This window comes from Chiloscyllium punctatum, chromosome 5, assembly GCF_047496795.1.
Source record: "Chiloscyllium punctatum isolate Juve2018m chromosome 5, sChiPun1.3, whole genome shotgun sequence".
Lineage (NCBI taxonomy): Eukaryota > Metazoa > Chordata > Chondrichthyes > Orectolobiformes > Hemiscylliidae > Chiloscyllium > Chiloscyllium punctatum.
Genome location: NC_092743.1, coordinates 101,785,507 through 101,813,132, shown reverse-complemented (window position 1 = coordinate 101,813,132; position 27,626 = coordinate 101,785,507). Strand labels below are relative to the sequence as shown.

Here is a 27,626-nt window from a genome sequence, read left to right as displayed (position 1 = left end):
CTTTGAAATTTTCCTTAGCAGTTGGAATGTATTCAGTTGGTGGCTTTAGAACTATCCCTTTTAATACCTTCATGCTGATAACATTGAGTCAACAGTCTGGATAACATCCTTGTAAATCTCTTTTGCACCCTTTCCAATTAAATACATCCTTCCTATGTCAGGACAACCAGAATTGTACTCAATACTCCAAATGAGGCCTTACCAATGTCTTGAACAGCCATAACATGATGTCCTAACTCCTGTACTCAGTGACTTGAGCAATGAAGGCAAAAGTGCCAATACCTTCTTCACCACCCTGTCTACCTGTGACGCTACTTTCAAGGAACTATGTGTCTACATGCCTAGGTCTCTCTGTTTGACAGTATTCCCCAGGGCCCTTTCATTAACTGTGTAAGTCCTGCTCTGATTTGTCTTACCAAAATGCAACACCTTGCATTTATCTGAATTAACACCTCTTTCTGGCTTCCTAAATGTCCAAGATCTTTCTACATTCAAGAACCAATCCATCTAATCCTGCAACCATGTCTTTGTGTCGCTACCAGATCATACTTATTTTTCTCTATTGATGCTCAGTTCATCTTCTTTATTTTAAATGTTACTTGCATTTAGATATGAGAACAAAATCTTATGGGCATCTGAGCAACATGGGCTATGGCGAGATGTGAGACAGAATTGAACAAGATATCCAAGAAGGCCTATCAGCTGCTAGGTTCCTCTGAGTAAATAGGAGACATGGAGACTTGGGGTGGGATGGGACGGAGGGTGGAACTGAAGACACCAGGTGGAGCCCAATACTGATGGTGTCCAGGGACAGGATGAAGCTCAGAAAGTCATTCTGTTCAGTCTCCGGTTGGGAAGCGTCCTCAATCAACAATCTTCTTTCAACACCAGTTACCCCCTATAAGATCTGGCCTGTGCTGATGCTCCTGCTCTTCAGCCTTTCCACCACTCTCACCCCCAATTCTTCCAATACTCCTTCCACACATTCCCATGGTAACCAGGTCTCACCATCCCTCCCGCCCTGGAATGCCAGGACATGGGAGTCTGGGGATTGCTTGCACACCCAGTCCGAACTACTATAACCTCTAGCATAACTAGAACTGGGGAACTCCTGAGTGAGGGGTAAGCCAACTGGGAGGCAGCCAGTATCAGCAACGATGTGATTGCCCGCTCTCTGAAGGATGAGAAGGGAAAACTCCATCATCCATAAATCCTGGCCTCTCTTATATGGTAACAAATTTGCACATTCCCACAAAGAGTAACCTGATACTGACCAGATCATCAGTGATGTTAGCTAAGAGTGAAATACTGGCCTACCAGGGCCCTGGTAGGAACTCCCCTGTTTATCCTTGAACTGGTGCTGTGGGATCATTTACACCCAGCTGAGACTCCAGATAGAGCAATGGTTTAACTTGCCACTCCAAAGATTGCCATTTCACAGCGTCACAATTAGAATATTAGATCACTGGGGAATCAGCAACGTATAAACAAGGGCAACAAGTGGATTACAGAAACCTTTAATATGGAAACAGACAAAGAAATGTTTACACACTAATCCAGAAAAGTGGAAAATCCAAGAATTAAAATTATACTAAATCAAAATGCATGGATTAAAAGTGTTTTTTTAAAAAAACGATAACAACAGAATAAATACCAAACATAAACAGCATTAAATATATGGATCTAACACTCCAATAAAATGATAGTAAAATAACATTGCAACACAATTCTGCAGGGAGAAAAAATTAACCTTTGTCATGCCATAAACTACAATTGGAATTAATTTACATAACTTATTGAAACTATTGATATTAATAAAAGGTTCTTGATAGAAGTTACAATCAAACCAGCAAGGTGGGGAGCAAAAGGGGGAAGAAAGAAATTTCAATCTCCTGAGCTTGATTCTTATACTAAGTGTGGATAAACTATCGTCTCTGCTCTCACCAAATATTTCTACCTTTAGTTAGACTTCACTCAGAATGGAATGTTGCATCATTACACTTTGTGCTCCACATAATACTATATGCTATATTGAAAACAGAAAAATATCGAAGGAAATATACAAAGTGTGGTAACAAAAAAAAATGCATACAGCTCCTTAAAAAATAGTTTGAGGTATTATTGATCAAGTTTTTGTTGATTTCTGGCTATTCCTAACTTAATCACATGTAATTTTCCATGAGATTGGTCATGACAGTGTGCACGGAAATAGATGATGAGGGAAGGTACTGCACCTTGGGCTTCTAACTTGCTTCATTTTAGATATTACTTTATGTACGGTTGATTGTTTTATAAGAGGGACATCAAATTTAATAAGTGCTAGAACAAAAAATTACAATGAGAAGAAATGGAACACGCGAATATAATTCAAAAACATAAATAAAAAGCAGAAATGCATTTTGTGTGTTTGTCTATGAATGTGTATCTGTGTGTGTGCATGTCTGCATGTATGTATATGTATATTACTGAGCTGTTTGGGTCGAGAGGATTAACTCTCACATCCATCTCACACACAAAGAGTTCCCACACTAGTCAGTTTCCACAGGATCTGCAGTGACTTTCTGAGTGGCTAAGACAAAGTGGTGAACTAAGTGATGTTTAAGAAAATGAAGAGAGCTGATAGGATAGATAGAAACCTACCTTTCCTGTGGACAGTCCTGAACAAGGGGCCATAAACCAAACTTCAGGTGTTAGCTGTTCAGAGGTGACATCAGGAAGGACCTTCACTAAAATGGTGGTGAAAAACTGGAACTCTTTGCCAAGGAAAGGTGTTCAGATTGGAGAATGAACCAAAAGTTTCAAAACTGGAAATCAGTCACGGTTTAATTGAACTGCTGAGTAGACTTGAGCAGCTAAGTAGCCTCCACCTGTTTCTATGTTTGTAGAATCTTAGAGTGACCACAACACAGCAGATTATTCTGCCCATCTCGTCTACACTTGTTTCTTATTAGAGCAATTCATTGAGACCCACTTCGTCTCTGTTGCCTTGTTGCCTACAATCTGTTTTTCCTTCAATTAATTATCCAAAACCTCAACCAAATTCTGCATCTGTGCATCCCTGATCCTAACCACTCACTGTGCAAGAAGTTTCTCCTTTTTTGCTTCTTTTGCCAATCTCCTTAATCACCATCCTCTGGTTCTCAGTTACACCAAGGGGAACAGTTTCTCACATGACTTTGCACACTTTTATAAGTATCTTCTTTCCTCCAGGAACACCAATGCCTGCACACCCTTTTATGAAGTGTTGTGTCCAGATTAGGACAAAATACTCCAGTTGAAGCTCATCTTGCCTCTCACCTGAGGCATGAGGACCCTCAGGTTAAACTGCCATCAGTTGTCTCTCTCTAATGAGAGAACAGCCCTATGATCCTCTCAGATGATGGCAACTTTGCCTAAAGTAAACCTCTGCACAGTGACGGGCAACATTTAGATAGTTTCCTAAATAATTTAACAAGATTTTCAGGTTAATTTGACCAGGAAAGTCTACATAACAGACTACATTAGAGCAGTAATCTTCCAACACACTGTTACCTCCAAGAACCCAGTTAGCAGGAAAATAATGGAGTGCAGGAACAGATTATTTGGCTCACCGTACCTGGCTCTTTGAAAGATCTACGCAATTATTTTCATTCCACTGCTCATTCTCCACAGTCCTGCAATATTTTCCTGCTTCAACTATTTACCAAATGCTCTTCTGAAAGTTACTGTAGAATCTGCTTGCAACATCCTTTTAAAGTAGCGTATTCTAGATCATAACAGCTTCTTTTGTAAAACATTGCCCCATATCTCCCTTGAGAAGAAAGCTCTCTGGTGGTCATTAAGGCTTTATTCAGAATGAGAGGTGCTCGAATTGAACATTTAAGATTTTTAGGTGCTATGACACATGAAGAAAATCATATCCCTGACTGGGGAAACTAGAATACAACGCCACAGAGAGTTTGGAAACTTAGGACTGAGCCAGGAAGACATTTCTTCACTCAGGCGGTTGTGAATATTTGGAAATCATGGTAGCAAGTAACTGTGGATTCTCAAGTAAAAGCAAACTACTAATGTGAAATAAAAACAGATGCTGAAGAGATTCAGCAGGTCTGGCAGCATCTGGGGAGAGAGAAACACAGTTAATGTTTCAAGTCCCAAGATTCTTCTTTAGAACTGTGGATGCTCAGTAGTTAAATATATTTAAGACTAGCATCAATCGAGTTTTAGGCCCTTAAGTAGTTAAGGGGTACATGCAGGAAGGTGGAATTGAGGTCAGCAATGATTGTGTTCAATGATGGAGCAATTGCAATGGGCCAAATGGACTGATGCAGTTCCTACTTCATATGTTATGTTCATATATTAAAGGGTAAATCACAGGGAATTACTTTAGTTGGTCATGTTTTTAATCAAAGAAATGTTTTTTTTAAATAGATAATTTCAGTGAAGAAGCGTATCTAGTCACTATTACTTGATGTCAGGGGTCAATTTTAAACTAACTGCCCATTATTATATCGATGAGATTAGTTTGAATTGCACTCCACCTAATTATAAACTCCAAAGCGGGCAATAAGAAGGGGACAGCCACAAAATCAACATTACACTCAAACCTCAGTTTCTCAATGGACAGCTTTGGTTAAAATGAACCAATACTCTGTAAAGACTGACAGTGAGAAACAACATATTTCCTCATATGTGCTTTTAAACTTGTGAGGCATGAGCCTCCATACAAAATGGATGGAACAGAATCTTCAAAGCGTCAGTAAAATTCTTGGAATCCAATGCAGGAGAAATAGAACTGGATTTATTCCATCTCCACAAAGCAGTAAGTCTCAATGTCACACTTACAATATTCGTTGGAGTATGTGTAGGCAATCGTTGCTCTCTTTACTGGTGTTGAGTCTTTCTGTTTCACATTATGCATAGCATTAAATTGCATCCGAGAGAAGTGTACTCGCAAAGCAGAACCATCGCTGCTTGAGAAATTTTACAGACTCCTTAGGTTGTAATTGGCTGGTGCTTCAACTGTTAATCACGTAAATAAAATTGCTATCATACACTTGCGCTCATACACATGGTTCACACATTCTTGTTAATAAGCAGTCCTTAAATGTAACATTAGCGGAGAAATTGTGGGCTTCTGGAATTGCCTGTATTAAATCAAAATTCTCTATATTGTACACTGATGCTTCTCTTTGCATTCTGTGATCCCAAGTCAGGCAAAACTTTCTGAAGTGAATAGCCAAAATGGAAGAGGTAAAATAAGTCTTTTTGAGCATAAAAGGATAGCAACATGTTGCAAAATAAGAACAAAAACTTTTTGGGAAAGTAAAATAACCTTGCAGGACAGTCCTGAGCATTAAAACAATGAGTTGACATTTCAGATCTTAGTGTTCAACTGATGACCATTGCTGTTGTTTTATCTCACAACAAGATTAAACCCAGGACAGCTTTTCTTACTTGGAATTTGTTTTCCCTCTGGCTTCTGTGTCTCAAACTTTGCTTTTGCAGTGAAAATAATGGTTTGTGTAAAATGTCCTGAAAAGTGACTGAGTAAAGGATTATTCAAATTCAATCTGTATTTGATATGTCATTAAAATTTTGTAAGAATGAGCTCATGTTAACATTTAGTACCTTTCAGCAGATAGCAAGACTGCTTCCTGTTGACGTGGCCTGCCATACAGGCTTTTAGTTTTTAACACAAATTATTTTTGCCAAAAGAGTGCCATAAATTTCAAGAAAAATATATGATTGTATCTTTGATCAATTTTGACTTTGTTTTGCAATAAGTTAGAACGATATGGTAAGGGATAAATTGCATGTGTTTCTAACACTAGTACCTAGCATTCGATTCACATTGTCCAGTTCAAAGCATTGGCTGAGTTTCCAAAGTCCATCAACATTGAAAGAAAGATCAAAAAGCAGGACCATGTGTCAAAAATAATGAGGATTTAACCAGTCAGATCCTCGATGCAAATAATCAATATGCAATCTGGATGGACAACTTTTTAGCATTCCGTTTGCAGACCAGTAGTCCGTTGAGCTGCAGTCATTCATCACGGAAAGAACAGGCATTCAACTCTTGGGTCATGTTAGCACTTAAAGATTGTTCCTGCAGTCTTTGAACCCTGAAGAGACAGTGTCATTGTGACCCATGTTCTGTCCCCACTGAAAGTGGAAGGAAATTTCCTGAAATTTGCACATTGGGAATGGGCATTAATCCAGTACTGTTGTTCCTGTAGCCTGGCAATCTGTTGAAAAATGACCAAACTGTTTATTCATTGTCCTGTAGAGATCCACATCACTCCGTGAGAGTCTGAACCGTCGATCTGGATACTGGGTGTTGTCAAATGGCACGTGATGAACACATTGTACATGGGTTTTCAGGTTCCCCTTCTGCGAGGCACTGTACGGACAGTATCTGCACTGGAAAGGTCTCTCTGCTGAAGGACAGAATAGAAAAGTGATGTTAGAGTCACAATTCCAAAAAAAAATTCATTTCTCAGATGTTGAATAGCCTGCTGTGTGCTTATATCTGGAATGAGTCGGCTGCTCTTGTGTGGTATTCCTTCAAATGCAAAGATCTAAATTTTGAATATTGCACTTAAAGCTTTCTGCTTCATTATTTCCCTCTCTTTTCCTTTAAGACACATCTCTTTGACCAAGTTTTTGGTCTTCTGTCCTAACATCTCCTCCCATGGCTTTGTATCTAATGTTCTTTGTTTACACACCGATGAAGCACTTTAGAATGCTTTGTAATGTTAAATGCGCTACAAAAACTGCATGTTGCTGTTATGGTGAATCAGCATGTGCACAAGTATAAAATGTGACGTAAATCTTTAATGTGCAGCAAGTGCAGAATATACATCAAATTTTTAACATCTTATTGTTATATACAGGAAGGCAATATGGAACTGCTTAGAAACATCTATTACAAGAGAAGTTCTGAAGACAATATGGAATCATTACATATACATAGACATTTTTACTTCTCTTACATTTATATTAGTTGTGGCTCAGTGGGAGAACTCTTGCCTTCAATTCTCAAGTTTTCAGTTCAATTCCCACTCTGGGGCTCGCATGAATATCAAGTATACAGGAAGTGTGCTGTTGGAGATGCTGATTGAATGAGCTGTTTAAACTGAGGGCCCACATGTTGCTTGGGTGGATTAACAAGATCCCATGGTACTATTTTGAATAAGAGTAGGAGAATTATTCCGAGATCCCTGGCCAGTGTTTATTCTTCAGTTGAGATCACAAAATAAAGTATAAGCACAGAAAGTGAGGGAGAATCTCAACATGTCTGGCAGCATTTGAACAGAGTTTAATGACTGTCCTTCAGAACTTCAGTTCCAAAGCAGTCTTTGGACATGAAACGTTAACTCAGTTTCTGCTTATCTCTCTACAGATGCTACCAGACCTGCACATTTTCTCCAGCATTTTCTGTTTTAATTTCAGATTCCTAGCAACTGCAGTATTTTGCTTCTACTACCACAAAGATAGATGACCTGGTCATCGTATACACCCCCTGCTCAATTCCTAAATCTTCCCAGTTCTGACAAAACCTTGAAATACTGGGGCAGATTTTCTGCTGGCCAGACAGCCATTATTCTGGTGTCAATAGAAGTTACACATGAGGACGCTGTGGAGTCCCCATGGTAGCAGGTTCTCAACGCACTGCCCAGGAAATGCAAGATTCCACAGGACATTTCCTATATGCCTGGAATGTCTGAAAGTCTCAAATTACATTGAAAACTTTGGAGGGTTTCGAAGTAATTAAGTAAAGTATCTGACACCTCACCCTCCAGCACCCTGACCTTATGAACTAATAGCTTGACAGGGAGAGCTGATCAGAATCTCCTCTCAGAAATGCAAGGTTTCCTTCTTTTACAGAAAGATTGACCAGAGCAGATATCTGCCTGAAACTGCTGCTCCTCAGAAAGTCCAGCCTGCTAACTCTGCCAGATTTGCTGGATATTTCCAACATTTTCTGTTCTTACTCTGGCAATATTGAATGAGTCAGGTTAAAACTGTTCTCACCACCCTCAGTGGTAAAACTTTCAAGCTCAAAGAAAAGAAGCATTGCACATCAGGGACAAGAAAAGGTTGGAAGAGTGGTTTAAGAATTTCTGCAAGCACTGTCTCGTTAGTCAATCATTCAGAGAGTCTCGGTGGCAGACTGATCTTTAACCAGAAACACTTATGGCCCATGACAAAGAAGAAAGCTGCAATACAAACAGGGAGTTACTTTTGGATGGAGATGGGAAAGAAAGAAAATACAGGTATCTCTAGAGGGAGTTAGGAGGGTTGGACCAGGGAATAATCACACTCTGCGATTCACCATGCGCCAGCTCTCTAGCTTTTCCTCTAATTCCACTGAGACCTCCAAATTTGCAGGTTTGACTTTGCTGTGACTACTCCGCTCCATCACTGACTTAAATCTATTGAATCTCTGACAGAGAAAACTCCTCTCACACAGATTTTCCCCTGAATTCTTCATTCCCCAAAATATCTTCTCAAGATCTATGGTGTTAAGCACCTCCCACCAGTGGGGCGGCACGGTGGCTCAGTGGTTAGCACTGCTGCCTCACAGCACTAGGGTCCCAGGTTTGATTGCCACCTTGGGTGACTGTCTGTGTGGAGTTTGCACATGTCTGCGTGGATTTCCTCCGAGTGCTCCGGTTTCCTCCCACAGACCAAAGTCAGGTGAATTGGCCATGCAAAATTGCCCATAGTGTTAGGTGCATTAGTCAGAGGAGAAATGGGTCTGGGTGGGTTACTCTTCGGAGGGTTGGTGTGGACTGGTTGGGCTGAAGGGCCTTTTCCACATTGTAGGGAATCGAATCAATGAAACCACCACTCATTCTCCTAAATTCCAATTAATATCTTGACACATATTCTTTATCTCCTTGTTCATTTGCCCTCTGTCACCACACCACAGTTCTTCTTCATTATATCAGGTATGAATTTATCTGCTTCAGGTATGCAGTTACTCTTCAATCATTTTTGTTTTTACTACTCTCTGTTTTCCACGCTTAATGATCCAGCCAATTTCAAGGTATCATAATCTGACAGGAGCTGAAATCTTGAACACCAGCTCAGGTTGGGATTCAAACTCAAGTCTCCAAGTACAGAGCACAGCTGCCCAAACACTTTCCACTTGATCAATCAAAAAGCTGGTCACTGACATAATGAGATAAAAGAAGACATCAGAATAGGAATGTTCTCCAAATAACTTGATTGCATCATAGGAAGGTATGCTTTACTTTAGTAAAGAATGAAAGCCACAGATAGGTTAAAAAAAAGTCAGTGCAGAACACGAATACAAAGAAATTGACAGGGTAGTGAACAGAATTCAGAAGGATAGAGAATGCAGCCACTTGAGAATTTAGGTCACTAATGTATCTTGGTTCAATTACTCACGTTCAGTATTGGAAGGTTCCATTGATCTCAAGCACTAGGATTCAATTAACTCATACAGAATCATTTTTACAAGTCATTTCTTATTCTAATCAAATGAACAATCACCTCAAAAATGCATTTGAAAATTGTTATCTTTTCTTATGTGAGCAGGGTAATGGAATCTACATTGTTACAGAGCTTTGGTACTACAGAGGAATCAACAAATGTAAAGGGATGGAACAGACCATTTTAGCCCATCTGGTCGGCACTAGTTTACCCAATGAAAGGTCATTCATTCTGTTACTTTCTCCATAGAGGCTGCCAGACCTCTTGAGTATTTCCAGCATTATCAGATTTTATTTCGATTTTCCAACATCCACATATTCTGCTTTTCTGTATGCATTCTGTTTTCCAACTCTAGTGCTGACCAGATGGGCTAAAATGGTCTTTTTCATCCCTGTACCCCTGTCTAATCCTTTGTAACACTATAGCTCCGTAACAGTAAAGATTCCATTACCTGGTTTCAATAAAAGGTCATTGAAACATTAACTCTGTTTCCCTTTCCATGGATAACAGGATAAGGCTCCAGGCTAATGTTCTGGAGACATGAGTTTGAATGCCAAAATAACAAATAATGAAATTTGAAGTGAATAAAATCTCTAATAAAAAGCTAACCTCATGGCAATTGTTATAAAAACCATCTGAGCCTCTAATGTCCTTTAGCTGAGGATCTGATCTGTGAATCTAGACCCAGAGCAATGCAGTTGACTCTTAACTGTCTTCTGAAGTGGCCTAGCAAGGCACTTAATTCCGTCAAATCACAATAAAGATTAAAGAAAGAAATGAACCTGGCATTAACAATGGCAAGAACAGCTCTGTCAACCAGCAAAGACCTGCTTACTAACATCTGGGGGCTTGTGCCAAAAATGGGAAAGCTGTCTCACAGGCTAGTCAAGCAACATAATCATACTCATGGAATCATACCTTACAGACAATGTCCCAGCTAACATCTTCACCATCTATTTAGCACTGGCAGGACAGACCCACCAGAAGTGAAGGCACAGTGGTATACAGCCAGTAAGCAGTTGTGAGTCCTGAATATTGACTCCAAACCCCAAGGAATACCATGGTATTAGGCTAAACACAAGGAAGGAAACCTCCTGCTGATTACTATCTACCATCCCCTTAGCTAATTAATCAGTCCTCCTCCATGTTCAACACCAATTAGAGGAAGCACTGAAGGGGGCAAGCACACAGAATGTGAGAGACTTCAATATCTTTCACAAAAAGTACTTAAGTAGTACCACCACTGTCTAAGCCAGTCAAATCCTAAACGGTTTGGCTATTAGATTTGGTCTGTGGTGACTGGTGAGGCAACCAACAAGCAAAAAAAAATGTTGGACCTCATCTTCACCAATTTACCATTGCAAGTGTATGGGTCCATGACGGTGTTGATAGGATGAAAATGAAGTCCATATTCAAACTGAGGATACTTTCCATCTGTTATGTGGCACTATGCACTTTGCTAAATGGTACATATTTCAAATATATCTGGCAACTGAAGACAGGGCATCCATTAGGTGCTGTGGACCATCAGCAACAACATAGCTGTAGTCAACCACAATCTCATGGCTTGGCATATCTCCCACTCTACTATTACCATCAAGCTGGGAGATCAATCCTGATTCAATGAAGAATGCAGGAGGACATGCCAGGTGCAGCATCAGGCATTTCTTAAAATGAGATGATAACTGAGTGAAGCTATAATACAGGGAGATTTGCGTGCCAGACAGTGGAAGCAGCAAATAAAAGGGACTCCACAACCAGTACATCAGAACTAAGCTCTGCAGCCCTGTCTTATATAGTTGTGAGTGGTGGTGCACAATTCAACAATTAACATGAGGTGGAGGCTCCACAATATGTCCATTCTCAAATACAGGGGAGCCCAGCACATTAGAGCAAAGGACAAGGTTAAAGTATTTTCATTTTCAGCCAGAAGAACCAAGTAAGTGATTCATCTAAACTTCCTCCAGAGATCTCCCACATCACAGATGTCAGTCTTCAACAAATTTAGTTTTCTCCACAAGAATTTGGTGAAGGCATTGGAAACTACACAGCCTATGGGCTCTGGTGACATTTAGTCAATAATATTGATAAGTTGTTCTCCTTAACTGGCTTCCCTGACACCCTAAACTAAGCTGTTCCAGTACTGCAACAACATTGGCATTTACCCAGCAATGAGCAAATTCGTCCATTATGTCCTGCACACAAAATGCATGACAAGTACAAAGCAGATCTTGATGTTCAATGGCATTATTCTCATGGAAACCTCAATATACTGGCATTAAACATTGACTAGAAACTAAATTGGACTTAGTACAGGTACATAATCCTTTATCCAAAATCCAAAAAGCTCCGAAATCCAAAGTTTGTTCATGAAGTTTTGTTTGGCATGAGAATAGGTGACCCAACTCCATACCCACTTTACCCACGTCTCTCAGAGGTGACATGGAGGCGTGGCCCAGCACTGGTTGGCGTCAATTGTGTCTCAGTGCTTGTACTAGTCACATGTGGGTCTGCTGTTAGGTTTTTTTATTTCACTGTGAAAACATAATTTATTCTGAAATCTGAAAAATTCCGAAATCCAAAAAACAACCGTCCCAAGGATTTCAGAACAAGGATTGTGTACCTGTATATAAATACTGTAGCTACAAAGCCAGGTCAGAGCATAGAAATTCTGCCACAAATAACTCAGCTCCTGAATCCCCAAAGTCTGTTCACTATCTACAAGTCAGGAATGTGATAGAAGACTCCCCATTTGTCTGGATGAGTGAAGCTTCAACAACATTCTGGAAGATTGACACCATCAAGGGAAAAAAAGGCCTTCTTGACTGGCATCCCATCAACCACCTGCAATATTAACTTTCTCCACCACCATTCAGTAGCAACACCATCTACAAGATGCACTACAGTAATTCAACAAGGCTCACATGACAGCACCCAAACGCACAACCTCTACCAGCTAGTAAGACAAAGGCAAGAGAAACATGGGGGCACCATCAACTGAAAGTTCCTTCCAAGCCACAATCCAACCTGATTTGGAATCCCAGAACTCCCTTCCCAACAGCATTGTGATGTCCCTACACACCAAGGACTGCAGTAGTTAAAGAAGGTAACTCACTCCCACTCTCTCCAGGCCCAGCAGGCAATGCCCATATACAGTCACACAGCATGGAAACAAACCCCTCAGTTCAACCACTCCACGTCAACATAATCCCAAACTGAACTTATCCCACGAGCCTGCTCCTGGTCCATATCCCTCTAAAACTTTCCTATTCATGTACTTATCCAAATGTCTTTTGAACGTTGTAATTGTACCCACATTCACCATTTCCTCAGGAAGTTCATTCCACACACGAACCTCCCTCTATGTTTAAAAAAAAATAACCCTCATGTCTTTTTTAAATCTCTCTCCTCTCACCTCTATCAATGGGTGAGAGGGGAAAGATTTAAAAGTAACCGAAGGGAGAACTTGTTTATGCAGAGGGTGAAATACGGAATGAGCTGCTGGAGGAAGTGGTAGAGGCTGTACGATTACAACACTTAAAAGATGGGTATATGAATAGGAAGGGTTCAGAGGGATATGGGCCAAATGCTGGCAAATGGGACTAGATTTATATAGGATATCTGGTCGATATGGAGAAGTTAAACCAAAGGCTCTGTTTCTCTATGACTCTCTGACTCAAGGAAAGACTAACCTGCTGAGCACTTCTTACAATTCCTTTATTGTTACACAGACTTTATCTGTTGCTGTCTTAAGTAGTACTGTGGAGATATAGCTTTATTATGAGGCAATCATTAACCTCTGGAGCCCGCTGACTCTAACTAGCAGCTATAAGCATAAGATAGTAATAAATAACTGCATAAAGTGCATTCATGAAAATCTTCTTCACCAGAAGAGTAGTGAGAATGTGGTACACATTACCACAGTGAATGGGTGAATTATATAGATATATTTAAAGGGAAATTAGATCAACATGAGGGAAGAAGAAGTGGAAGGATATAATAGCATCTTTCATGACAATAATAACAAATTTTTAAGTATAGTTAGTGAAACAATGTAGCAACGTCCCATGAATGAATAAAAAAACATCCAATTTGCACACCACAAGCCTCCATAAGTAGTTAAACTGTGATAGTGACCACTAATCTGTTTTAATGATGCTAAATCATGGATAAATATTGACAGAACTCCTTTGTTATTTTTCAATATAATCTGTGGCAGTCTTTACCATAGAGGGCTATCGAGGCTGGGTCTTTGAGCATATTCTGGGCTGTGATCAATAGATTTTTAATCAGTAAGGGATCAAGGATTATGGGGAAAAGGCAGGTAAGTGGAGTTGATGGTTATCACATCAGCAGGGATCTCATTGAATAGCAGAACAAACTGGGCTGGATGGTCTACATCTGCTCCTACTTTTGATGATCTTATTGTCTCAAACTGTAGTGGGTACCCATGTGAAAGCTATTCAAGCATAAGACTGACAGAGTTCAATGGAGAGGGGTATTAGGAGGTACGTGCAGAACATAAATAGCAGCAGAAAAGATGGGTCAAATGGCCTGTTTTGGCAATGTAGAGCCTTTGTAATTAAACACGTTTTACACTGGGCATAATGGGGATTTAGTACTGGCTACAACACTATGCTATTTTCCTTTTCCTTTCCAAGTGGAACGTCTGCTAATGGGACCTTTACTCCTGATACCATTTTCATGTAAAACTACTGCTGCACTACAGTTATCACAAAAATAAGCTTCTACAATTGAAGTGAAAAATCACAGTATTACAAGCCCAGCAACCTTTGTGCTATTGCACTCATGAGTAGCTTTCCACTGGTACTGATTCATATCACTATAAGAAAATATCTCACAGGAAGATGTTTTCTGTCCATCAAAGCTTAACAAAATGTCATCCGAACATTAACAGTTCCAAGGCAGGAAGCAAATTCAAATATTCGATTGCAATGGTGCTATGAAGAACCTTTGTCATGCAACCTCATTAGAAACATCTTAGCTCTGAGATTTTAATGTTTATGTTTTTCATTTTTGTCTATGGACAGGGCACATAGAAAAGATGCTGAGGAGAGAACAGTGAATTCTGTAGCTTCATTGAAGTGGACTGGATGATTGCAGATACAACAAAGTGTCATTGATATAATGCTTAACGGAGCAACACATCTTAAGATGGTCCACAAGACGATCATTAATCAAACTTTAGCACTGGGCCATTGAAAGATACCAATATAGCTTGGTAAAAGAAGTAAGGTATAAGCAGCACCTTAACAGAGGAGAGGGAGGTGGAGTACTTTGAGGAGAGAAATTCCAGAGCTCAAGACCAGACAATTGAAGGCACAGCCACTGATGGCAAAACAATTAAGTTATGATACATGCAAGAGGCCAGTACTGGGGGCATGCGGGGCTGGGGAATGGGGGGGAAGATGTGCAGAGATATCAAAGAGTTGTGGGGTTTAGAGGAGATTACCGAGATACGGTGGGCCATGGCCATGGAGGGATTTGAAAGGAAGACTGTAAACTGTTACACTAGGGCAGTGCCTGACCAGCAGCCAATGGTGTTCAGTGAGGAAAGGGGAGATAGATGAACAGTACTTGGCACAAGTTATGGACTGCAAAGTTTTGGATAAACTCAAATAGGCTGGAAGATGGTTCAGGATGAGAATAACAGCTGGTATAGCAGAAAATGTCTACAGCAAAGTCTTTGCTGAGAACATAAAAACTGATAGCTTGCAGAAGATCACAGGGTCCGTCAATTGTGCACCTCACCTCTTGACGGCTAGACCATCATTGCTAAACACTTCTTCCCAATCTTTTGCCGTCGGCTCAGCTCCTGAGAAAGGTCAAGAGAAAGGGAGAAAGGATAAAACTAAATCAAGGGCCATTATGAAAGTACGTTGGAAAATTCACAGCTCTTCAAGTGATCAAAACCAGCATAGGAAAGAACATTAATATGGAAAAATGGAACTCGTAACAAAAATTATTAAATGCAGTATGAGCCATAACTAAAAGATCAAGGCAACTTTCCAGAGCAAAAATGCTGTGAAAGCTGAAAGCCGAAAATAAAGACAAAAGTGCTGAAAATAACCAGACAGCGTCTACTCTGAGAGAAACAGAGATAATGTTTCAGGATTGATCTTTCAACAAAACTGGAAATAGGTTTTAAACAAAAATTGGGTTATATGTAACTGAGCTTCAGTGTTGTTTATAGCACTTTGGCCTAGATCTTCCAAGCAGAATTGAAAACCCTACTCCTGATGCTGATTGGATTAAAAAAAAACACACACACAACTTTGGAGGATTCTTCTGTTTGAACATCTGGGCCAGGAACATTCCCAGCTCTAGCAGTCGGGTCCGGCACTGGCATGGAGATGTGTTAAAACCACACACTCCTTTTAGATGATAATTCCAGGAATGAAGGCTCCTGAAGCCACTTTCAGAGCTCCTGACAGAAGGAATGTGCATATGATAAGTGCAAGGATACCAGGTGGTTAGGGGTTAGGGTGTTGAGTGGGTGAGGGAGTAGAGGCCAAGATGGATGAGGGGTTATATTGCCAGTTGGGTGAGTGGCAGTTATAACCGGGAAGTCTAGATCATTGCATCATACTGCAGCATGGAAATCGCTTTCTCTTTTGCAAAGAAATGGAAAGTTCAGAAATGGGTCATTCACCCAATGGGGTCTACACTGTTATTTATACTTCACCCCCATCTCTAAGCTCACCCCCACGCAGAATACCCACTTGCTGCGAACACACTGCCAAACCCATCAGTCCGAACTCTAAGACTCTTAGATTAGATTCTCTACAGTATGGAAACTGGCCCTTGGGCCCAACAAGTCCACATCGACCCTCCGAAGAGTAACTCACCCAGACCCATTCCCCTAACCTATATTTACCCCTGACGAATGCACTATGGGCAATTTAGCATGGCCAATTCACCTGGCCTGCATATCTTTAGACTGTGGGAGGAAACTGGAGCACCCGGAGGAAACCCAAGCAGACACGGGGAGAATGTGCAAACTCCACGCAGACAGTCGCCCGAGGTGGGAATCGAACCTGGGTCCCTGGTGCTGTGAGGCAGCAGTGTTAACCACTGAGCCACCGTACTGCCTTGACTCTTCTTCCTCTGTAATCCCAGCTGTGATCACGAAAGACACTGGTCAATTTCTTGGCGGTTCCCTCTCTTAGATAGGGGCTGAGGTTTCACTTTGAGACATTTAAGCTGCTCCCAGTGCAATGTGGCTGCAGGACCTCGTGATTAGTGGGGTCAAGTCTGACGTTTCTGTCAGTGGGACGGAGAAAGCATGGTCCCATCAGAACCAACCCTATGTGATTGCCTCTCATCACAATGTCTCTTGTCCATAGTTACATTCATAGTTTTGCAGCATGCATGCTTTGTTCAATTTTCTTCTGGTCCATTCATTGTGAGAGTAAAGAAGAGTGCAATAATAGATCGTTGTGATGTTGGTTGAAAATGGCTCTGCGTGTGTAAATGTATGTGTGTGTGTGGTGGGAGGCTGTATTCTATTTATCCATTGTGGAGATATAATGTACAACTAGTGACACAAATTCAATAACATTCTTGTATGTAGGAGTGTGAACCTCTGTCTTCTTTTTTCTTGATGTCTATGAGTGGAAGTCAGGGTTGAAGTTACAAGATAAAAGTCTCCACTAAGTACTACGCAGATTTATGCCTCGCTACAGAACGAGGAACACTAAGATCAGTCACTCCATCTTCAGAAAGATGTTTTCTCTCTTCTCTTCAGTTTGGGTTCATGCCAATGTCATGGAGATCTTTTACCACTCACCCCAACCCCCACTAAACACAGCAGATCTTTGAACTTGATAAAGCACAACTATTAACCATCACAGTTTTTCTTAAAATGAAAACATTTCTACTGTGGCAGTTGCTAAAAATAGACTATCTATAAGGGCAATCATTTTTGCAGCAAAATTAAAATAGATTTTCTGCTAGTCCATAGAGTAACAGAAGCAAATTCAGAATTGAATCTAGCTGCTTCTAATTGAAGTGGTCTGTAAAAAGCACAAAAGCCCATCTGTCCAACCTTGCAATTACTTTCTGCATTTAAAATTCTCAAATTATATTAAGATCAAAACAAAAAATGCATGTCACAGTGAAAACTGGATATTTTGGAGTCATAAAATCAGTGTACATTAAAAGTAAAAGAGCTAAAGACCTTAAAATCATAAATATTAACAAGAATAGGAAAGTTCATTTATAACCAATCACTTATGACAAATGATCATATTCCGATTAACTTGATTGTATATTCAACATAAGGATTATTTTAAAGAGTGAAGAAAATTGAAAATTCTTCCTTTCTTAAATTCTGAATTTCCTGCACTAAATCAGTAAATGTTTTTGTGCATAATTTTTTTGCAAAGTTGAATCACTTACAGCAGGCAGATATACAATTCCAAAGGGAACAACTTATCATAAAGTATAATTTAGCTAAAGATAGTGATCAGTGTTCTATAATAAGTCACACTTGTCTCAAACTTTTTAAAGTTGTTAATAATTAAATCATTACTATTGCGTGCCTGCTGGTATGGAAACATTACATTGTTGCTGGAGCTGTGGCAGTTGAACAGAATACCTGACTGCATCTTGGATATATCACGAGAAGTTTCATTAAGCACTATTGCTAAAAGCAGTAACTGCATTTCTACAGCATTGCCCACAATCGCAGGAAGTCTCAAAGCACTTTCCAGTCACTGAAGCACTTTTGAAGTGTCATCGTTGTAATGTATAAAAAAAAGTGGCATTAGATTTATGCACAGCAAGGTCCCACAAATGAAACTGTGATCGTGATCAAATGATCTGGTTTTTAGTGATGTTGGTTGAGGATTGATGATGACCAGGACACTGGGGAGAATTTACCCTGCTTTTCTGCAAAATAGCACCAATGAAATCTTCTCTATTCACCTCAGAGTGTAGACAATGCCTTGGGTTAATGCCTGATTCCTTCATTAATGTACTGAGCTAGATTACAGATGGCAAATCTCTGGAGTGGGACTTGAACTCATGACCTCCAGACTCAGAGGCACAAGTGCTACCCACTGAACTGTGACTGAGGCACATACGTCCATAAGCAGTTCTCAATCTATGGATGGTCATTAGCTCTGTGTCTTTCGACAAACTCCAGATTTTAAGTCTTCAGATCTACAGCACTGAGGATAAATAATGCAGTGATGAACAACATCATCTATAGGGTAATGAGCAGAAGGGATTTGTCACAAGCCTGTGTCCCATTGATTAGAACTGACACCGCAGGAAAGGTGAGTGATTATCAAAGTGTAAAATAAGTGAACAATCCATTGCTGATGAATGACAACATCAATTCAAAAAGACCTACATTGATCAGGCAATTATGATGCTACCAAGGCAGTCTCAATTTCCAAGAATCACCTTCCAATAATCATTGCTGTTACTTTAGAATTTTGATAATGACCTTATGGAGTTATTGTGGAATACCATTGAAAGATAAATCATCAAATGGGATTTACTGCCTCTCAAATGCCCTTTCTTACACAAGGAAAGTAGGATAACAAGTCATGTTAAATATAAACAATCCACTTGCGAAACAGCCTAAATAGGTTTTAGCCATGAAATGACCAGATAAACACATCGACCTGGACCCAATATACCGGCCACTACAGCGGACAGCTGGAACTGACAACCGGAAGCGGCAGAGACAGGCCACTATAAATGCCGGAGGAAACAGCACAGAAGCGCTTCACAGGAGGCTCCCAAGCACTGAGGATGTCACCTAGACAGGAGACGAAACATTTGCAAGACAAATTCCCAGCTCGGCGAACAGAACCACAACAACGAGCACCCGAGCTACAAATCTTCTCCCAAACTTTGAATGACCAGATAAAATTATTTTATGACTGATTCAAATCTGAATATGTTTTGGATGATGGGAAATGGAAGTTCATTTACTTGGGCAACTGCTTTCTGAAAGGCTGTGTGGAAAAAATATGAATGGGCCAAAGGGTCTCTTCTGTACGATATGACTCCGTGACTCAATGAATAATTCTAACTCAAAAAGTGAACTAGTACTGGAGAAATACACCACTTGCCTGTTGCCACTTGAGGACTGCAGAAGGACTTTTGCACTGAAACGAAAAATACAAAGGTTAATATGTTTTAGTTTCCATGGAGAATATTGCATGTTTCATGTTATTACATATCTGTCAATTGTGCTTTATAAACAGTCACTGTAGAAGATAATTTCAATAGGGCTTCTGTGAAGTGGGCTGATTTTGTAAATGAACATGTTTAATACTGAAAGGGTATAGAGACTATCACTTTAAGTAAAAGTAAATTTCAAATATACATATAATCCTTTGCCATATATCATTCTGTGAATACCGCTGTATGAATATTTATTACAATTTATTACATATTTCAGAAGTAAAGCAGTAGTGAAAATGAAAATATAAAGACTCTGCTAAAGCACCAGATTGAAAATGCTGAGTTTAGCTAGTATTGGCTGTTAGCTATCAAAGAATTTTAAGGCCAAAAGAGAAAATGCTGGAAAATCTCAGCAGGTCTGGCAGCATCTGTAAGGAGAGAAAAGAGCTGACGTTTCGAGTCTAACTGACCCTTTGTCAAAGCTTTGACAAAGGGTCAGTTAGACTCAAAACGTCAGCTCTTTTCTCTCCTAACAGATGCTGCCAGACCTGCTGAGATTCCCCAGCATTTTCTCTTTTGGTTTCAGATTCCAGCATCTGCAGCAATTCATTTTTATCAAATGTAATTTTAAGGCTTCTTTTAACTTCATTTTACATTTTATTTTCTTAGGCAATTGATCTTCCTGTATTTTAGCAAGCATTGCTGCTTTGTAGCAGTCAAAACGTGAGTACACCATGGGCAATCCACTTAGTTTAATCTGTCTGGAAAATGCATAGCTGGAGACCAGTACCACAAAGGTTGAAACTTGGCTTGACTGTTAGATGTTAGAAAGAGTTGGGGCTCCCACTCAGGAACCAGGTATCTTTCCATTGCATTATAAAGAACAATGCAGAATTCTGAAAGATATCTTCCAGAGGACATCTTCCAATGATATTAGCAGAATTAATGCAAACAGTTACATCATAAATTGCATGATGTGAAAATACTGAGGGCTGGAATTTCAACGCAAGTTACCTTATCTCTGGTGAAATGCGTCTTAGAATGGAGCAAAGGGGTCTGACTGCACAGATTCATAAATTAGTACCAATTACACTGCAAATTAACAAAGCCACAAAAAAATTAAAATCTATTGTTCATTTCTTGGAAAACAGAATTGCAAAGCAGGGAAGATAGAACTTCACATGGTTGGTTAAGAACACATTTAGAGAACTGCAAACAGCTTTGCTGATGTTGGGAGGTAAGTGGGGGTGGGGGGGGATTATTAACAAAGTTAAGTAAAATTTGTATCGTCAGAACCGCAATGAAAATTATAGGCAGATGTGATTGCAGAGGATTTATATTGCTCCAAGGAATTTGGGAACAATAAGGCAGAATCATAGAACTGTTACAGTATAGAGGAGGCTGTTCAGTCCATTATGACTTCACCTGCTCCTTGAATGAGTGGTACTCTTTACTACCATTCTCGCAATTTCTCCCTGTAAACCTGCTGCTTTGTCAGAAAGCAATCAAATACTTTATTGAATGCTTCAATTGAACCTGCCTCTACCAAACTCTCAGATAATGCATTCTTTGTGAAAAACATTTTCTCATATCACTTTTGTTTCTTTTACCATCTACCTCAAATCTGCATCCTCTTTTATTTGATCCTTTCATGAGTGGGAACAGCTTGTCCCTATCTGCTCTACTAGATCCCTCATGATTTTGAAAACCTCAATCAAATCAGCCTTCTTTTCTCCAAAGAAAATTGTCCTAATTTCTTCAATCTACCTTCATGACAGAAGATTCTCATTCCTGGAATCATTCTCAAGAATCTTTTCTGTCCTTTCTTTAAAAGCATGCTTCCAATGTATTAAAAACACACATTTAATAGTTTTACTCAGGTCACAAAACTGTTGAAAAAACATTAAAAGCAATCCATAATATATTTTGCCCAAAGCAAAGTGCTTCCGATGCCAAAAATCTGACTTTCTAGAACAACAAAACTTGGAAGGATTATTATTTGCTTTGTTATCTGCATCTTAATTTGACGGATGTTAACTTGGTATCTTCAAACCTTAACCCTGCAAACTCAACTCTTAAACTTGCAACTGGATCCGAATCCAACTCTGATCTTTGTCTTCTGATGCACTACATCACTATGATCTGCCACTAATTCAAACAGCTTAGCTCAATTCCCAGTTTGGATCATCATTTACAGAGTGGCTTCCCCCAGTGGCATTTTGCCTGTGTTTGAGCTGACTCACCCGCTAAAACAAGGCAAGGGAGTGAACTGCCTTGACAGTGGGAGGGGGTGGAAATTCTTCAGGGGAGTACCATGTCCAGATGCCTAACAATACGAGCTGCCCTTGGTGTAGCACGGATGGATGGAAAAGGCACAGGAAACAATGGTCTCCTTTTGTGCTCTATCACTCCAAGGGGTCCATCTCTCTCTCTCTCTCTCCCTCTCTCTCTCTCTTGCAGTATATAATCCAAGATGCCAGCAAGTGCAAAGGTGATAAAAGATAGAACATAGTTCCTGCAATTTTTAGAGATTTTGGTTATGAACTGTCAGTGCTTTAATGGTATTCTATCAGAATGGAAACTCATTACTTGTCAAGTGCTGGTGGTTAGCAGACAAAACAAATCAGGTCTGAAAACAGTCACGACTCAATTTTACAGCCACTGAGAGAAGTTCAAGATGAAAGAACAATGGAACGATCTGGTATTGCTGTACAGAAAAAGCTTCACTAAAGAAGCAAAAGGAAGGCAAGGCTAATATAAAACACAGCAGGACTCACAAAGCAAGTGCGCAAGCCTTTATAAATCTGTCGACGACTAGCTAATAAAGTAATAAGCAGATCATGTACTAAGAATTTTGTTTGTAATTTATATTGTGTGTCCTCTATGTCACTCTTCTCTGCAGCTCTGAAATGAGTTGTGAATGCCTCCAGCTTTTGATTAAATCAGCTGGGGGTAAAGATCTTCGTAATAACAGTGCATGACTGCATTAGGAATGAAGGCGTACAAAATGGCTTAAATCAATCATTAGCGATTCAGGATTAACCCCCCCTATGCCTCCCCTGTTCTAAATGCTAACTGGAGACATCATTCTTATGTGATCATATTTGCTTAATTCTGAGCAAAAAACAGATGAATCCTGAGGAGTGGTTTCACTACTTAATGCACTATGGTAGAATGGTGCGATTTTCTGACTGAAGTACATTTGATTTCTCTGATTTAAAAAAAAACAGCATTATACAGGCTAGAAGAAGGCCATTCAGTTAATCACATATTTTCCAGCTCTCTGAAAGAGTGATTCAAGTAGGCCCATTCCTCCGTCTCCTTCACTTCTCAGGAAATATTTAATCCTTCTCAAGTATTTATCTAATGCACTTTCACAAGTTACTATTAAATTTGTTTCTGCTGCCTTTTCAGGCAGTATATTTCACATCACAATCATCATGTCAAAGAAATTCTCCCCATCGCTAGGTGCTCCGATTTCCTCCCACAGTCCAAAGATGTGCAGGTTTGGTGGATTGGCCATGCTGAATTGCCCATTGTATCTAGGCATGTGCAGGCTAGGTGGATTAGCCCGTGGGAAATGCAGGATTACAGGGATAGGGTAGGGTCTAGGTCTGGGTGGGGGATATGCTTCAGAGGGTTGGGGTGGATTTGATGGGCTAAATGGCCTGCTTCCACACTGTTGGGATTCTATGAGATGAGACTGGGTTTTTAACCAATCACCTTAAATCAGCCTCCTCCAAACATGGACTCTCCTGCTAATGGAAAGAATTTTCCCTTATCTATCCTCACTAAAAATTTTAAATTTTAGCTCCCCTAAACCTTCCTTAGACTTCTGCTCTAAGTTAAACAATCGTGCATTATCGCCACATAATTGAATGCCTTAATTCCAAGCACCGTTCTGGTAAATCTCCGTCACATCTTTCTGTGATGCAATACTCTAGATGAGGTCTAACTATTCAGTTATCAGCATTGAGCAAAAGCCTCATTACCATCAATAAATATCCCGGCTCAGAAGCAAGTAGTTCAATCAAGGATGGTGATATCATGTGCGATACTCAGCCAGACCAGCTGTGACGACTTATTACTGAAAAGTGAGGCATATGGCCAAAGCTTTTTGGCCTTTGCTCGTCAGGATAGATACAAGAAAACCAAATTTTCAAGTGGTCACAACAATTTATACAACAGGAGAAAAGGGTGCTAGTTGGCTGACAAGTTAAATCTGATTGAGTGGCTCAGGCATTTCTATGGAGAAAGAAATGGTGAAATTCAAGCTCTTGTGTAATTTAAAACAGACACACACACACACGCACACACGCACACACACACAAACATATTCATTTCGTTTGCAGAGAATGGATCCTTGTGCACGAATGCATGTCCCTTCTAGCAAGTGTAACTGAGTAATGTTGTGGTCTCAGCGGTTTACCTGTGAGAGGCTCTTGCTCCTGGCTGTCTCTTTGTGCTCAGCAGGGGAGGTCAGACAACATTTTACTAAAGGGGATAACCTGTTCTTCTTAAACATAGTCAGTCCATCTTAAAACAGAACCATACTGAATGATATCACTGCAATTCTACACATGGAAAATGAAGAACGGGGTAGACAGAGGATTCCAGACTGACAGATGTATCATTAGAGGCATTAGTGGTGAAGATAAGCAGGAGGAGAGATGCTGTGGTTTCCAAGATGTCCAGGAGGCACTGAATGACCACCCTAGAGGAGCATGAGGCCAGCAAGATCAGTTCCCCAATATTTGGTCCTGAGGACTTGGCAGCAGTGCCACAAGAAATCTCATGACCTCATTATGGTCAAGGGCAATGATTGCTCCTCCATTTGACATGTCCAATCTACCACAATACCAACATCTCACACTGTCCAATGCTCTACACTGCCATCACTCACCCAGCAGCACTACTACCTACTCAAGACTGACACTAAACACTCATGTACACCAGCTCACCCTCACATACCTAGCAATGCTGTCAATATCACCGCTCTCCTCTATCTCCACATACCTCCAGCTTTTCAGCTAACAAAGGCACATCACACAAACTCTTGCTCTACAACAATTGATAGTCTGCCTGCCCTCTTGCAGGACAAGGTGGTACAGAACAGAAAGGATCACAGTAGAACAAGATAGGGACAAGGATGACTACAGTTCCTGAGCCCTGCAGAGGAGATTGCTGTCAGTATCAGGGAGCCAGCTGTGACAGAGCTCATGGTATGTGGCATATCTGAGAACTCTGAAGGCCATAGTTTATTCCTAGCTTCTGCCCCCTTTCAACTGGAAAGCTGATGGTGTGACCTTCTGTTTTCCCCCACCATCCATCCCGCTTCCCCATTTCCCTTACACTAACATTCACTTTCTAGATTCCTGCTGTCAGATATACAAGGTCTGCTACCTGATCAGTCACTGCAGCCACAAGAAACAAAGTGAGAGCCAGCATCACTACAATACCAATGAAGAGAGCACATCACTTGATCCACTAGCAGCTCAGATACTCACTGCACATACCTTGAACTAGTACTGAATGGGGATCACTGGGTAGGAGCAGGCTACAACCATGCCAGGGGAAAAGGTAAGCTAGGTCACAGAAAGGTTCTGCTGTAGAGGAATTGGATGAGTATCTCAAAGGGGTGGCATCTAGGAGAGTGCTGAGGGGTGTGCACACAGAGAGGCTGGGTGCATTGGCTGACCTGTCACTCTTGTCATGATCAAGACAAGATGGCTCCCAGTTACCAGAGGTATCCTGTAGAGCCTACTCTCTCTGTGGCCACTACTGCACCGCCAGAACCACAGCTACCTGTTGCAGCTTTTGTATGGATAGGTCACCGTCTCACATGCCATTCCTAACAGGATGTGGCAACACTCTCAGGTAAATCCAAGAACTGATCATATCTCCTCAATAACCCTCCCAAGTTCTTCCATGTACTTTGCAAAATGACCCTACTCACAGTCTGAATGCCTAGCATTGGTGAACAGTTTGTCATATATCTCAGTGATTTACATAATTGTTTCTCGTGCCAACATTGTCTAAATCAGGTAACAAGGTAGTTTCCTAGTAGTAAGGAATTTGAAAAATGGTAAAACAAAAGGCATGCACATGAAATTTTTCACCTTGCACTGATCATTACACATGATTGCTGCTTTTGAATTTTGGCATTTTTGTCTGTGTCCTTACCAATTTTCCTCTCATCTGCAAACCTCTTGTCATGTATGCTGGTGTAATGCCAGGTATACAGGCAGTGTGTTCAATGGCTGACTGACTGAATCAAACAGCACTTTTCTTTCATTGCTGGGTAATGGGCAGAGTGCAGCCTATATTTATCCAGTTGTCCTACTGGAACCCAAAACAAAATGTCTATGTGATTCATGGTTGGGCAGCATCTGCCGAACAATCTTAAGTGCACCAGAGCCAATGCTAATAACCAACTTTATGTAATTAGTCAAACTTGTAACCTGACGCACATAGGCTTGCTAGAAGTGACATACATTCATATGTTAGGGGTGCTTTCTTTGTAAACCAAAGTAATATGTTCAAGTCCTGTGACTGTTTTGAATTATCCAGGAGCTTGGGGAGTCTCTAATTCTTTGCTGCTTTCTCCAGTTCAGTTCCTTAGACAATCTAAATCAATCTGCCAACTGATCAGCAGCCTTTTCTCCTGCTGTATAAATTGTTGTGATCACTTGAAATTTTGCATTCTTGTACTTATTATGGTTTGATGAAATAGTTTCTCTCTATTAACTCTGTCAAAACCCTTGTGTTTTCTTTTATCAAATGATCTGGTGTATCGAGAGCTATTGCAATAATAGACTTCAATAATATATTTGTAATAATACCAATTCAGAGGCAGAGTAAGAAGCTCCCATGTATACTGTACGCATTAAAGACTTGTTCTTATACATGACTTCAGAGAGTGAAATGGACAAACTATTATTTTATTTTTAAAAAAGGACGAACATTTGTTAAGTTACTACAAATGAATGTTCAGTCCACCAAGGGAATCTTGTATTTCCATTCAAGTATTTTAAAATTTAATTGCTTGGGGATTCACAAAAGGTGCATTTTCAAGCCTGTCAGCTGAACTTCCTGACAAAGAGGCTTGCAAACAGGAAAACCTTGACGACTTTTATGAGTGATCTGATATTTAGACAGTGACACACCTGTCACTACTATGAATTATGATTTCTTGCATGTTGTAAATTTGGACAACTGACACCTGTTGGGACCCGAAATAAAGCATTGTGGGATTTCAGAAATAATTTATGAGTCTTCTTTTGGAAAGTTAGCAAGTCAAGTCAAACTTGCAATTGAAGAAACAAAACCTATTCACCACTAAATGAAAAGACACATTTCAAAGTATTGTTGCAATAAAGTATTGGATTTCCTTCCATGAATTGTGGGACAATAATCCAATCAAAACATTCATGTCACATCATAACCTACAACAAAAGCTAAGTACTGCAGATGCTGAAAATCTGAAATAAAATACACATGAAAAAGAAAAACTTGCATTTCTGTAATGGCCAATTGCATCCACAAGAAATTGCAAATTCTGTTACAGTCAATAAGTGTTAACACAGTTGTATTGCAGAGAACACAACAGTTTGTTTGTGTGCAGCAGGCTTCTGCACATACAATAATGATCAAATAACATACTTTAGCAATGTTAATTGAGGGATAAATGTTGACCAGGATGGAAACTCCCCTGTTCTTCTGCAAATTCATGTTGTAGGATCTTTTACAACTGCCTGAGAGGGTTTCTTGGAGCCTCAGTTTAGCATCCCACCCTAAAGATGGCATCTCTGATAAGGCAGCACTCCCTCAATCCCATGCTGAAATGTCAGCTTGATTTCTGTATTTGGATCTACAATCTTCTGACCCAGAGGAAACATCACAATTCACTGAGCTGCAGCTTAGATGAGATGAGATGGCATATATACATATTCATTAAAAATTGCATATCATTCATTTAGCTAACTTCAGCAGTACATCTTCAGCATTGTGATGTTGAA

At 40.2% G+C, this 27,626-nt stretch overlaps 1 protein-coding gene across 4 annotated transcripts in view; it reads right to left on the bottom strand.

Annotated features, from left to right (window-relative positions):
• Positions 1-1,610: 1,610 nt before the first annotated feature.
• Positions 1,611-27,626, bottom strand: part of znf516 (zinc finger protein 516) — a 156,321-nt gene continuing 130,305 nt past the window's right edge. For all 4 annotated transcript variants that reach the window (XM_072570869.1, XM_072570870.1, XM_072570873.1 and 1 more), the window contains 2 exons: positions 19,554-19,589; positions 1,611-6,419 (listed from right to left, as the gene is read on the bottom strand). In XM_072570869.1, coding sequence (XP_072426970.1) covers positions 6,193-6,419; positions 19,554-19,589 — 263 coding nt within the window. In that variant the 3' untranslated portion in view covers positions 1,611-6,192. The remainder of the gene's footprint in view (positions 6,420-19,553; positions 19,590-27,626) is intronic.